The sequence below is a fragment of the Lissotriton vulgaris genome, chromosome 2_1, assembly GCF_964263255.1.
Source record: "Lissotriton vulgaris chromosome 2_1, aLisVul1.2, whole genome shotgun sequence".
NCBI classification, from domain to species: Eukaryota; Metazoa; Chordata; class Amphibia; order Caudata; family Salamandridae; genus Lissotriton; species Lissotriton vulgaris.
The window spans coordinates 504663488-504677125 of NC_141687.1; the positions used below are offsets into that span (position 1 = coordinate 504663488).

Consider the following 13638-nt stretch of genomic DNA (forward strand, 5'->3'; position numbering starts at 1 on the left):
TATTGGGGGGTTTATTTTGATAACACTTTTAACTTTCATGCACAACAACAGTATATGGTTAGGAAAAATAATGCTCATTCAGTTTACTTGCAAAAAAAAACAGACGGCCCCTCCTATCAACCATTGCTCTCTGTTATCAAAGAAGGATTGCTTCTATCTTTAACTTGCGCAAGTACAGTGATGCATGGTAGGGACTCCAAAATATTGGATAGATGTAATGCTTCTCCCACTCGAATTCATTTGGAATTTGGATTAACACAGCAAAACATAGCAAGAAGGTATCATTTAATCAAATCCATGCATAAAATACGAAATAATCAGTCCAGACCTTTAATCAGTGCTTTATGGGAATCTATGAATACTGATGTGAATTCAAGTTACAACAAATATGTGTTATCATCTCTACAATTAACAAATGCGGGTGATTTATGGGACCTGAATTTATCGTATCCTACTTTTTGCCAAGCCATGAATTAAGCAGCAAAAATTAATTCGCGAGTTGAGGATGAAAGCATATTTTCGAGGCGATCCCACGCTTGTATGACAATTCAAACATATGTCACATTGCAACCGGCAACTTACCTACATATAACCTATCTGGCGTATTTCTAGAAAAAACTACTGGCTATGATCTTAGGTGAGCTGCCATCTTTGTCAGGCAAACCAGTATGGCAATAAAAAGGACCAAAAATGTGCAGACTATGTGATGCCCCAAACGAGGATTTTGTGCATTTGGTCAGCATATGTCCCAAACTGAGCAATGTACGCCGTACACTTTTAAAGCGCTTATTTAATGAGAGAGGGATCCGTACATGCAGAACAGCTATAATGAGAAGTCTGGACCCTACAGATCCTCAGCTAAATGCAAACTACTGAAGTTTTTACAATTTCATGACAAATCAATCAAACAGATTTGTAAGCTGCATACAACAGCATAAGGAACTTGTCCCATCGTATGAGCACAAGACATTGATATGACGTTAAAACAAGTAGCAGGATGTTGACATTTGGAGCTGTGGAATTTTATACTGATGGATATGCCACTTTATAATAAATGGTGAAGAGTATCCACAATTATGAATTGAAGGAATTTTATAATGTCATGTTTTAAATAAGAGCAAGATATTTACTGTGTTGTCGCAATATTAATCTAAGTTTTTAAGAAAACCGATTATTTTAAAAAGGAATTTCTTTCATATGTACATCTAATTTGTTTTGTGATGGTGTTTACTAACTAATAAACCTGCTATCCATCAAAGGTTCCAGCCCAGAGCAGTTTTACAGGTCACAGTGCGGCACTAGAAGATCATGTTATGTAGGTATTTCTACTTGTGCTCTTTGTTTTCCATTAACTGTAATGTTGAAATAAAATTGTTGGAAAGGCAATGATTAAAAATAAAATGTAATCCCTTCATTCATAGACTATGCCTTCCTACCAGCCGTTCCACAATCAGCTGCTGAAGTGCTTTTACCTCATGGCTTAGGGCACTGCATAGGCTGAAGAAATGATAGTTGCGCCCCTGACAAGGCTAGGTTTAGAGCTGGTGCCAGATGGTGTGAGAATGTGTGTTGTTCCCCCTCCCTCCAAGACCTCCAAGGATTCAATCAATGCAATCCTCCAATGGTGCCCCTCATCTCTACATAGAACCGCTCTCATGCGTAGTTATTTTCTTTTTCACTGCTACTCATTCCAAGTATGTAGGGTAGAGTAGGGTGTTGAAGTTTGTTATATCACACACATATTCTACAGACACAATGGCTTGTATAACTGTGTAAGCCAATGCATACTAAATGTTACTTGAGACCAGGGCCTCTGGAATAACTGTCCAGCCACTGCAATTTCTGCATAATCATAGACTTGCTGCATTTGCCACATAAACCATCATATACTGCATATTTTGCATATTTTAGCTCAAATGATTCATGGGTTACTAAGATGCAGCAACACATTTCCACGTAGTGGAGGGCCCTTTGCAAAGGGTGACTGTTAACCTTTCTGTTGCTTATTGCTATATTTGTGTGTTAAACTGGTACTAATGAGGTATAATCTATGCCCAGACAGTGTTACCAAGTTATAAAATGTCAAAATAATAAAGTAAAACTATTACAAAATGTGGTGCATTACGCCACATAATTAACAAAAGGGTCCCTTTGACAAAAGCAGCAACCCAATGAGCTGTCTCCATAAAAAAACAATTCTTTGATCCTCATGTTACACATTATGTTAGGCTCGAGGAACACCATTCCTCTGCCATACTTAATTTTATTTTATACGTTTTAGCTAGCTAGATCAGTGGGTATCAGAGCCCTTTACAACATGAAAGAATAGAGTAGAGAAAAGCATGGTATAAGGATACATGAGAAGATATGCATAACAATAAACATTTAGAGACAATACATTAGAGGGGTGAGTCAAGGGGTAGGTTATGTTGGGGAAACCGTCAGAAGACCGCCAATTCTTGAAGGTCTAGGTAGTAAGGAGAGTCAACTGGGATGTCCGAGTCTGGCTCAGTTGGCTTTGTCGGTAAAGTATTTGTCGAGGAGATGGAGTTTCAGATCCATTTTGAAACAGGAGAAGGAGGGGTTGCATCTGAGTTCAATAGGGAGTGCATTCCACAACCTGGGTATATTACCCGAAAAGGATCCGGACTGGGTGGGTTTCTTTTTCAGTTTTGGAGGGATGAGAAGAAGTGAGTTACAAAGTCTCAGAGTTCTGGCTTTTCCTGCTTTCACGAGTTTGCTGTTTAGGTAGTTGTGGGGATGAGTGTGAAGGGTTTTGTGTGTGATCCATGCAGACTTGTAGATACATCTATCTTGGATAGGAAAACAGTTGAGTGATTTAATGGTTGGTGTGATGTGTTCAAACCGTTCAATGCCTGTGACGAGTCGGGATCACACAGGAGAAAACTCACGACTCGCAAACATATTTAGTTTTTCTCAAACTGTGACATTGATCACCAGAGTTAAAGTGACATTTTTAGCCTATAAATTGCTGGCAAACAAGGGATCTAAAGGCTGTGCCTTTAACCCAGTAAGAAGTGCAAAAATGCAATCTCCGACTCCCCAGAGCTTGACCCCTGGTGAGGTGACAGGAGCCTCTAAACAAAAGCAGAATACCCTGCCATTGGCCCAGACAGGAGGAGGCCCAGGAAAGGCTGTAACTGCACAGTGAGGCCCATTATCATTCTGTTATGCAATAATTAGGCTGATAGCAGTCAGTGCCAAGTCGGGAGGGGCTGCTGCACACTCTTGAGTTCACAGCAGCAGCACAAGCAGCTGGCCCCTGCAGTGAGAACTGGAGAACTCTTAGGCTGCTCACAAAGGGACCGCTCCCTCCAATGTCCAGAATTACAGACAAAAGGCATACATGAAAGACATTATCATGGACAAGAGGCCCAAATAACAGTCAGACGGTGAAATATCCGAACGGTTGGTCACCCTAGCATACAATGGTAAATCTCCAGGGACGAAATTCAGGACACTGCTTCTGCTTTCTGTGGTGGGGGGAGGCGCAGGGCAACCCTTCAGAGCCCACCCCCCACAACCCTTCACGCTCCCCAATTGAGCCTAAGGCTGATAGCAGCTGTTATCTACAACATTATAAACTTCAAATCTGTAGTAGTAAGCACTTGGGAAATGAACAAGTTTTAATTATTTATGCTGTTTTCCAATATCATATCACCAGTGCTTTAAATGGAAATATAGAAGTAACTGTACTCATTCTTTAATGTACCTGATGGCTCCTGAGAAGTCCTGGTCCTCTCCCATGTTTTGTTTCACCCCCTCCCTTCTCCCCACTCAATCTTTTATGTTCCTTCTGATGTGTTCCTTTGAATTAACCCATTTTCAGAACATTCACTGCAAAAAGAAACAAAAAACACTACAACACAGCCAATGATGGCAGTGTCATAACACTTTTTTGGTTTACGCTATGCCATGTTATGTAGCAACTCAACTGCTGTACAACATGGAAAAAAAATTACAAAGCCAAAAGATTTTTCATAGGCGAAACCTATTGCCGTTGCCAATGCTTGTTTAATTCATGCTCAGTAGAGTGACTGTAGGTGAAATTTGTTTTCACTCAATCCTTTTCACCATTTCTGTTGTTTTCATATTAGCCTGCCACAGATATAAAATTGTGAAGTGTAGGTGGATTAGATTTACTGAACAATAATACCTAATTCCACAGAGTCAGGAATGCATGGAACTAGCACTACTAGGGTGAGAAGAGTATGTAGACAAACTTAATGATAAGTATGTTACGTTAAATACAGTGGGTGGCCCCTTGCAGTGATTTTCAAAAGGGACTTCCAAAGCAGGGGAGCCTGTCTGTGGAGCCTGTCTAGAAACCTCGGCAGAAGGGACCTCCAAGTCAGATGCCGCAACAGACTTCCCTGCTGAGAAAGTTGCTTTGCAATGTCGGGGGTCAAGGAAAAGTATTTACTTTAATGCAGGAGTTGGACTTGGCCCTTTTGGCAGGTTCACCCGAAACTTTTTGCATGTTCCTAGCCTGTTTCTGTAACCTGGTGCTGGTGATTTTAGGCCTCTGCGCACCTTTTCACTGTGGTCCAGTGTAAAGTGCGTGCGCTCTGTGTATGTGTGGTGTGAGTGGCCTGCTCTCCCATAGGAATTCATAGGGATATGATTGTCCATGGTAGTTCCTGATGTGTGGGGAGTGCAGGGTCGAGTTTGGTATGTGCAAACTCATGTGATTAAATGCTGTGCGTTGATGTGTGCATATTTATTGTGTCTAGTGGGGAAGTGCCACATCTAGAAGTTGGCATGTCTGTGCAGTAAATGTGATTGTGATTGGCTGGAGCTGGCTGGTGGGCCTGGCTCCAGGAGTCAGGATGGGTCTGCCCCGATGGCGAATGGAAAGATCTGCATGTTGATGGAAGGGAGGAGTACACCTGGGACCTGAATAGGTCTGGGCCTTCCCTCCACAATGCTGGCTCCACCCGCTGTGGTGTGTCAGATGTCCCTGACACATCCTGTGAATAGGCAGAGGGTCTGAGCAAAACAAAGTGCTCCAGAACCAGTTGCAACTGGACGTCTGGAGGATTATCCTTGCTGGGAGCTGTTCTGCTCCATCTTTGATGCCTTGGAGACTTTGTGGGACCTTCCTAATTTGCTTCATTACCTCCAGGACCCCAGGGAGACTTTTGGGGGGCAGCCCCAGCACCTTGTGAGTGCTGACTTCGTTTTTGGGCCACCTAGCTCCTCCTGCACTGCATGTCCTTGAGGGAAGCGCTTTATCTTAAATTGCCCATATACTGAGGGAGCCTACCCCTCATTGCTGCATATATTAAATGGCAGCGCAGGTGCCCACCCCGCTTATTTAGATAATTTCCAGCAGGTGCCTACCCTGAATTATACATGTTGTGGTATTGTGTTAATTGCGCGGGTGCCCACCCCGCGACTTGGCCCGTGTGTTTATTTAAATCCAAGAGGGTGCCCACCCCTCGTTTTACCGCCGAATTTATTTCTTTAAGGAGCCAGTGGGCTCCTGGGGGCAAGTTTCAATTGCAGAGCCCCGTGGCTCAGAGGCCCCAGTTATTTTGAGAGCCAAATGGCTCACAGGGGTACATTGTTTAATTTACAGAGCCCCGTGTGGCTCCAGCGCTCCACAGTGTTTTAAGTGCAACTTGGTGATTTCCAGAGCCTAGATGGCTCGAACCCAGGGCACAGTTGTTTACAGAGCCTAGAGGGCTCCAATGTGCGCCTTATGTGTTCTGGAGGGCTACCACGTGTGAAAAGTTGTCCTGAGGGCCACTAAGCGCCCATGCAGCAGTTTTGCTGATTTACAGCTGCCCAAAAAGTAGTGGGCAGCTGTACCGTTTAGGCTTGTCTTTCAGGGGACCTGTTCTTTGTGAACCTAGGAGTGAGTGCACTCCTTCGCCCTACCTTGGCCTTCCACAGCTGCGTAGCACTTAGTGCCAGCTGCAGCGTATAGGCCCTTTTATTGCTCTCAGCTGCCCAGCAAGTAGTGGGCAGCTGCACCGTTTAGGTTTGCGCAGATGGCGCACCCCTGACTGGCGCTGCATTGGCAGCGCGCCCTGACATTCTGGACATAGGGCATTTGAGCCCCTTATTGATGGCCAGTTAGCCAAGGGGGGCTGGTATATGGATAGGGTGCAAGGCTCTAATGTGATTGATGTGTTCTAAATGTGGTGCTAGGAAATGTATTGTGTATAGTATGTTTTGCGCACCCTGTGTTTGATACCTCTAGATATGGTTAGACTTATGAGGTTGTTTTACCTATGTCGGTTTCTGTTAGTGAGATTGTGCTTTACGCCTCTAATGTGAGTTATACTTAGAAGGTAGGGTCTAATGTGTTTAGACTTGTTAGGAAATTGCAAAATGCGTTTATGCTGGAGAGGTTGGCGCAGGATGTAATTCGCGCCTGATGTGACTGTGCATAATGTAGTTTATGTTACAGGTTGAGGTGGAGTACAGTGATTACCAGCGGCTACTGGTTGTAGGTTTATGATCTATTTTTACTGGTACCAAGTTATGCTAAGTGTTGATCTTGACAGTGGCCCACGTCGCCCTGTCCTTTGTAAATAATCCCTTGTGTATATTGCCCGTGCCAGTTGGTACAATGTATAGTGTGCGATTACTATCTGATGTGTTTTGAGAATACAAAAGTTATTTTTATATAACCTTGTGTGTAGTTCCTTTTGTAGTGTGCCTGGGATGTTGCTGCTGTGTGCACACGCAAATGCTTTACACATTGCCTCCGGGATAAGCCTGACTGCTCGTTCAAAGCTACCAAGGGGGTGAGCAGGGGTTATCTTTGGCTTGTAACTCCCTTGCCCTGACTAGAGTGAGGGTTTCTGCCTGGCTTTGGCGCAAGCCTTAGCCAACCAGAAATCCAAGTTCTAACAGCAGGTAAATACATTTTCTGGCCCTCACAGTCCTTTTCGAGTTTTTTCTACACATGAAACAGTGGATAAGCCCCAGTTATACTCTGTATGCAAGAAAAAAAATGGGTAGATTTGATTGGAAATTTGCCAAAAATGTCCATCTACTTCTGCTTGCAGCTTGGAACAAGTTTAACGTTTCATTTAATGGAAAAATAAACTTTATGTTTTTGATGGTCATTGTATGACTTTGCCCGCTCTGCAAGGTCACACCAAACTTTTTTGCCTCCACTCCTTCTATTTTTGCTGAATAACGTTTTTATTGGTCCCAGTTGACTGTGCACTTTACCACTGCTAACCAGTGATAAAGTGCTTGTGCTCACTCCCTAAAACATGGTACAGTTGGCTTACACCTAAAAAGCATATTTAATGTACTTGTAAGTCCCAAGTAAAGTGCCATAGCATATACACAGGGCCTGTAAATAAGTAAAAGCTAATAGTGGGCCTGCCTCCAGCACTTATGGTGACGCCCAGTTAAGTAACACCTTAAAATATGTCCCAGGTCTACTATTACAGTCTGAATGCAGTTTTAAATGTCCAATTTGATCTGGAAAATAAACTTGTTGCCAAGTCTTAAACTACCCATTTATTACATATGAATCACCCCTTAGGTATGCCATTGGTAGCCCAAAGGGCAGGGTGAATTATAATGAAAAGGTTGGCCATTTACCTTTAAGTCTAACATGTCCTATTAGTGAAAAACTCATTACTGTGAGGTCTACCTCTATGATAGGATAACATTGGGTTGCTGTTTCATGTTTAATGTTTGAGAAATTGTAATTTAAAACCATCTTTAACTGTAAAGTCGGATTTTGAGTTACCATTTTGAAAATACCACTTTTAGAAAGTTGGCACTTTCCTACCTAAGCTATTTGGTCCCTGCAGCCTGTTCCTGGGTCACTTGACTAGATGTAGTTGGGAGTTGGACGTTGTTTATTCCTCCCAGGCATAGCTGGGCAAGGTCCACTAGCAACTGAATAGGCTGTGCCCTGCCTTCACACAAAGGACTTGTCACCACTACAATGTTCATGTAGCCAGCTTGGAGCCTGGGCAGGGGAGGCAAGAAACTTCAAGCACTTCTATGGGAATTCTCTAGAAACGTTTCCTACTTCAAAGAAGGCTGCAGGTATAAAAATGAGACCCTCAGACCCACTCTTTAGTTCACTTTCTGGACCTATGGAATGACTCTCGGAGGACTGCCTGCTGCTGTGCCTGTTGTATATTTCAGAAGACTCCTTGCTGCACCTGAAAGGACTACTCTACTACCGGAAGAAAGCCTTGAACCCTCAGAGGCCTAACTGCTGCCTGATCCTTGCTCCACTGCTGAGCCCAGGACTACCAGAGTGACTGCAAGGGTTAGTTGGCTGGCGTCAGGGACAGAAAAGGCTCCAACCATCTTGAACCTGTACCTAGACCCAGCCTGAGTAGCCCTAACCACCCAAGTGGTGCCCATTCCGTGCTAGACCCTTGGTGGTGGTGTTAAAGATACCTAGATAGCCAAAATTTCAAACTTGGGACTTTGAAAAGTTTTGCCTAGAAATTACTCTGAGAACCAAGAGAAGTCCATGATCAACTGTCTCATCTATTCCCCTCAAGGAGCATTGCCAGTCAGTCCGACTTCGCAGGAGCACCTGCTATGTTCTTCAGCAGCAAATCCTGTTCTACGGTCCTTCACAAAAGGAGTATTCGGCCTCGAGGAACTCTCATTAGCTACAGCCTCCAACCTCGCCTGTACGTAGAAATCTGTACTGCAACTATTTACAGCGCCCCCCATGAGGCCTCCTCCTCGGAAACAACTGCAGCCTTGCAAGCTAAACTTTACCTTCTCAGGCAACTTTTTGCTGACATTCTTTCTAAATCCAAAGGTAAGTGTCAACCAGGACCAATTCACTTTTTGTATCCAAGTCACGCTCAATCACGATCAGTAATATTTTTCAAATTTGACCTGGTCTTGTGACTCTAGATCTTTTAGGTGCTCGTTTTTACTCTAAATTTTAGAAATTCATAACTGCAGTTCTGCTAATTGGATTTTTGTCATTTTGGTGTCAAATAATTTATTAAAATTGATACTATTTCCTAAATTGGTGAGGGTTTTTTCTTATAGTGTGTTTTCACTTTATTACTGTTTATGTGCTGCATACAGATTTCACACATATTCTTTAAGTTACCTCTGACTGCTTTTGTCCCAAGCTACCAGAAGGCTAAGCACAGGTTCAGTTAGTGACTTTAGTGGTTCACCCTGATGGGGATTGTGACTGTTGCTTGAGCAGGGTTAATACCGTTCATCCAACAATCCAATTTCTCACAGCCATTCTCAAGTGTAGATATTTTACTATTAGGTCTTATGTGATACCAACCATTCATGTTAAACTACTTTCTTTATCGAAGTCTTAATTTTACTGAGGTCTTGAAACATAATGCAGTGCAATAAAAAATTCATACATATATTCTTGCACATTATAACACGGAATTGCCTTTAAATCAAAACAGTCAGGAGATTAGTGAGCATTCAATAAAAAGAAAATAAAAGCACATATGTAAATCTACAAAAGCAAAGTAGTAAAACGATACACAAATCAATGGGGAAGTTTTCCTTGGTTGTTTGGGTGTACTCACCACTCCAGTTTAAGAATCACTTGGTTTCTTGATACACCATGGGATATAAAAGCTCAGAAGAGTGCAATAGTAACATATTTTATTTCACTTTGCAAATGAATCCTGCATTATCACATCTTACCTTTGTGGTGACAGCACACATTCCTAATGGATCCTACAGTTCTCAGCAGAATTTCCTTGGTTGGAATCTCCCCACACCCCCCATCCCTTATACCCGTCCTAGGAGCTATATTTAGGAAGAAATGTGAAGGTGGGGGAGATTACTTTGATTAGGGCGGAAATGTCACAATAGAGAAATTAAATGATCATACAAATTAATAATAAACCAATAAAATGTCCCCTAAATAAAAGTAATTAATTTATTTCTGCGCGTATGTACGCAGGGACCAGCATCTTCCCAAAGCTAAAAGGGCCTTCTGAGCCTAGGATGAGTAACTCATACCAACAAACAACAATGGCGCAGTGAGCTATTGTGCCCGTCTTGCACTAATTTAAAACAAATTGTTACATTAAGGTCATTCTGCTAACAACTTGCAATAAAAAGAACTTTAAAGGAAATTTGGAAATGTATTAAAACAAATAGATAAATTGCTTTGAAAAAATCAATTTGCTTGCACACTTTGCATGGCCTCCACTCATGTTCTTTGATGCTAACTTTTACAGATGAGCAATTACTTACGATTATGTAGACACTCTTCCCTGTCCCAGTAGGGCCCACAAATATTGAAGGTTTGGTATGTGTCGTCAGCAAACTCATTAAACAGGAGTATCGCACGGTGTCCAGAGTTGGTACAATAATTTCATTAAACATCATATCACGTGGAATGGGAGGTGCAGAGTTCAGGGCTTCAATCCACAATTCCCATCTTCCTTCACCCTGTTTAAAAACAGCAGATACATAAACTGTGGCAGCAGACAACTGGAAATAATTTGAGAAAGCCCTATTCAAATGAGTGCATCATTGTTTCAGTATACTTGTTTCTTTTTCTTCCTATTAGAGATAAGAGAGAAGCAAGTAATTGCAAGATTGTCTGTAAATGCCGATCGAACCAGCTTGAATAAGGTGATGTTCTTAATATCTGGAAGCTTGGAGTTCAAGCGTATTTTGTCCAGGCTAAAGAAACACACCCTCTAATCTAAGAATGACAGATTTACTTTCCCAGCAGCAATCCTAATGCTAGCTTTAGAAATGCAGTAGTGTATGGCATTATTAGTCCATGTAATTAAAGAGGACACTTATTTTATTTACTTTCAAACATTCTATTTTGAACTGTAATATACAATCAGCAGGGACTCGACATGCCTGCTCCACGTTAATGCTTGTAATCCATGCTCTCCACCATGACTCTAACCACACCTCTCCGCCGTCTGCATACGTACACTATTGACGCGCCCTGGTCCAACTACTTTCAATCTGTTACAGTTTCAATATTCAGGTTCTTCTCGGTACTATTATCAGCACAGATTGACCCCTCTACTTCTAAAAGTCCGGTTTGATCTCGGGCACCTCAGGAAGGGTCATCGCTTAAAAGACCAGCAATCAGTTGTTTCCTTGTTTTACTAAAATGTTCACTCAGCATGTTAGAAGCCACAAAGAAAGGACATTCCAAGATCTGTTGGCCCATGAATTATTAATAGGCACTACAACTTTTGTTGCATGTAATCTCCATTTTGACTCTCTTTACGATGTGATTCATCATAACCCATGCCTTGTTTGGACTTTCTCTCCAGAGTTATCTCAAATCTTGTAGGATTATACACTTAGGACTGTCTAGTACTAGGCAACACAGCACTCGCGTGATCGGACCCAGGAGCTCCATCTAAACACTAGACAGAAGAACGTCCATTTACACAGTTCAACTCTTCCCACCCTTGTATGTTGGAATCCCTGACCACTCTGATCCCTAAACTGCCCTTTGTGAGTAAAAAAGTGCCTTTTCTGGTATCCTTTTTGTAGTGAACTAGCTGATAAGGAATGTCCTCATGCGGGCTACGATTGTGGCATTAGTATTGGATGCCAATGACGCAAAGTATAATTCTTTATAAATCCTAGGGCACAAGAAGTAAGTCGCTAGCCATCCAGTTTGTTCAAGTATCAATGTAAAAATTACTTACCTTCGGTAACGATATATCTGTAAGAAACAGTAGTTAGTGTTAGATTCCTTACCTTAGAATATCCCCAGGCATCAGACTGGATCCGGAAAGTTTTGCGGAACAGAACCCCTGTGTGTCGGTAGGCGTCGTCTGTGGCTCAGCGTCCGTCGTCGGCGTGGTTGGCGCCGGGATGACGTCGTCGGAGTATTTAGACGCCACCCTCGCGTGCTGACATCAGTTCTTATACACAGTATTTCCACGACAGAACGCAGAGCCATGATAAAAACCGACACTGGTGCCATGAAACTAGCCCTCAAAAGGAAGAACCTTAACCCTAGATATCGGTTCACAGAACGGGGAGGATGGTTGAGGCGGTAAGGAATCTAACACTAACTACTGTTTCTTACAGATGTATCGTTATCGAAGGTAAGTAACTTGTGCATCTGAAAGAAACAGGTTAGTGTTAGATTCCTTACCTTAGAATATATACCCCAGCAATACCAACCCCGGTGGTGGGTCTGCGAACCAATGATCACAACAGAAAGTCCTGGAGACAGAACGGCCGAAAAAGCCATCTCTCCGGACTTGGCTGTCCAGGCAGTAGTGTCTAGCGAACATGTGCAGCGAGGCCCACGTAGCTGCCTGACAGATGTCCTGCAAGGGCACTACCCGACCCAGGGCAGTAGTAGCCGCCGTGGCCCGAGTGGAATGGGCACACAGCCCCACAGGAGGCTCCTTTGCAGCCAGTGAATAACAAGCCTTTATTCACAAAAAGACCCATCGGGAAATGGTTCGTTTGTGCACCGCCCATCCCTTCTTAGCGCCCACGTAACCAACAAAGAGCTGGTCGTCCACCCGGAACTGGGGTGTGCGGTCCAGATAGAATGAGAGTGCACATTTTGGGTCCAGACGGTGGAGCCTCTCTTCCTCTTTCGAGGGATGCGGAGAAGGAAAGAAGGTGGGCAAGGTGATGGACTGCCCGATATGAAAGGCTGTAACCACCTTGGGCAGGAAAGATGGACGCGTTCTTAAAACAACTTTATCCGGATGGACAGAAAGAAAAGGAGGCTTAGAAGACAGAGCCTGGAGCTCACTCACTCTCCTGGCAGAGGTGATGGCAACCAGGAATGCTGTCTTAAGAGTAAGAAGACGAAGAGGGTAATTGTGAAGTGGCTCGAAGGGAGCGCACATCAAATAAGTCAGAACAAGGTTCAAGTCCCACTGAGGCATCACAAAAGGAACAGGAGGAAACATGTGAGTGATGCCCTTCAAAAATCTATTTACAACAGGGGACTTGAAAAGAGAAGGCTTATCAGGAAGCCTCAAGAAGGCAGAAATGGCAGAGAGGTAGCCCTTAAGAGTGCCCAGAGCAGAGCCCTGCTGGGCAAGAGAAAGAAGGAAGAGGAGAACCTCTGAAACGGGGGCAGAGAGAGGATCCACAGCCTTTGGTGTGCACCATGCCACAAATTTGTTCCACCCGCAGGCGTAAACCGATTTGATGGAGGGACGCCTGGCTGCCAGAATGACATCCCAGACTTCAGGAGGCAAGCCAAATGGCCTCAACTGTCACAGCTCAATCTCCACGCATGGAGGTGTAGACTGGACAGGTTCGGGTGGAGGACCGTCCCCTGCTGCTGCAACAGAAGGTCCTCCTGAAGGGGCAGACGAATCGAGAGATCGACTGACATGCTGAGTAGCTCGGGATACCAGTATCTTCGTGCCCAGTCTGGAGCCACAAGGATAACTTGGGCCCGGTCGTGCCTGATCTACTTCAACACTCTGGGCAGAAGGGGTATAGGCGGAAAGGCGTACAACAAACCGTAGATCCACTCACGACGAAAAGCATCTCCGAGAGAGTGCCGCCTTGGATATTCCAATGTGCAGTACTAATGACATTGCGCGTTCTCCTCTGTGACGAATAGATCTAACCAAGGCTCTCCCCACTGCTGAAAGAGACCTTGCGCCACGTCCGAGTTGAGACGCCATTCGTGCACAGACGGCTGAG

General features: G+C 43.7%; 1 protein-coding gene across 1 annotated transcript in view; it reads right to left on the reverse strand.

The window, feature by feature from the left end:
- DNAH7 (dynein axonemal heavy chain 7) overlaps positions 1-13638 on the reverse strand; it is a 1812153-nt gene that overhangs the window by 1001420 nt on the left and 797095 nt on the right. Inside the window, exon 35 of the mRNA XM_086955398.1 lies at positions 10219-10416. Within this exon, the coding sequence (XP_086811524.1) occupies positions 10219-10416 (198 nt within the window). The remainder of the gene's footprint in view (positions 1-10218; positions 10417-13638) is intronic.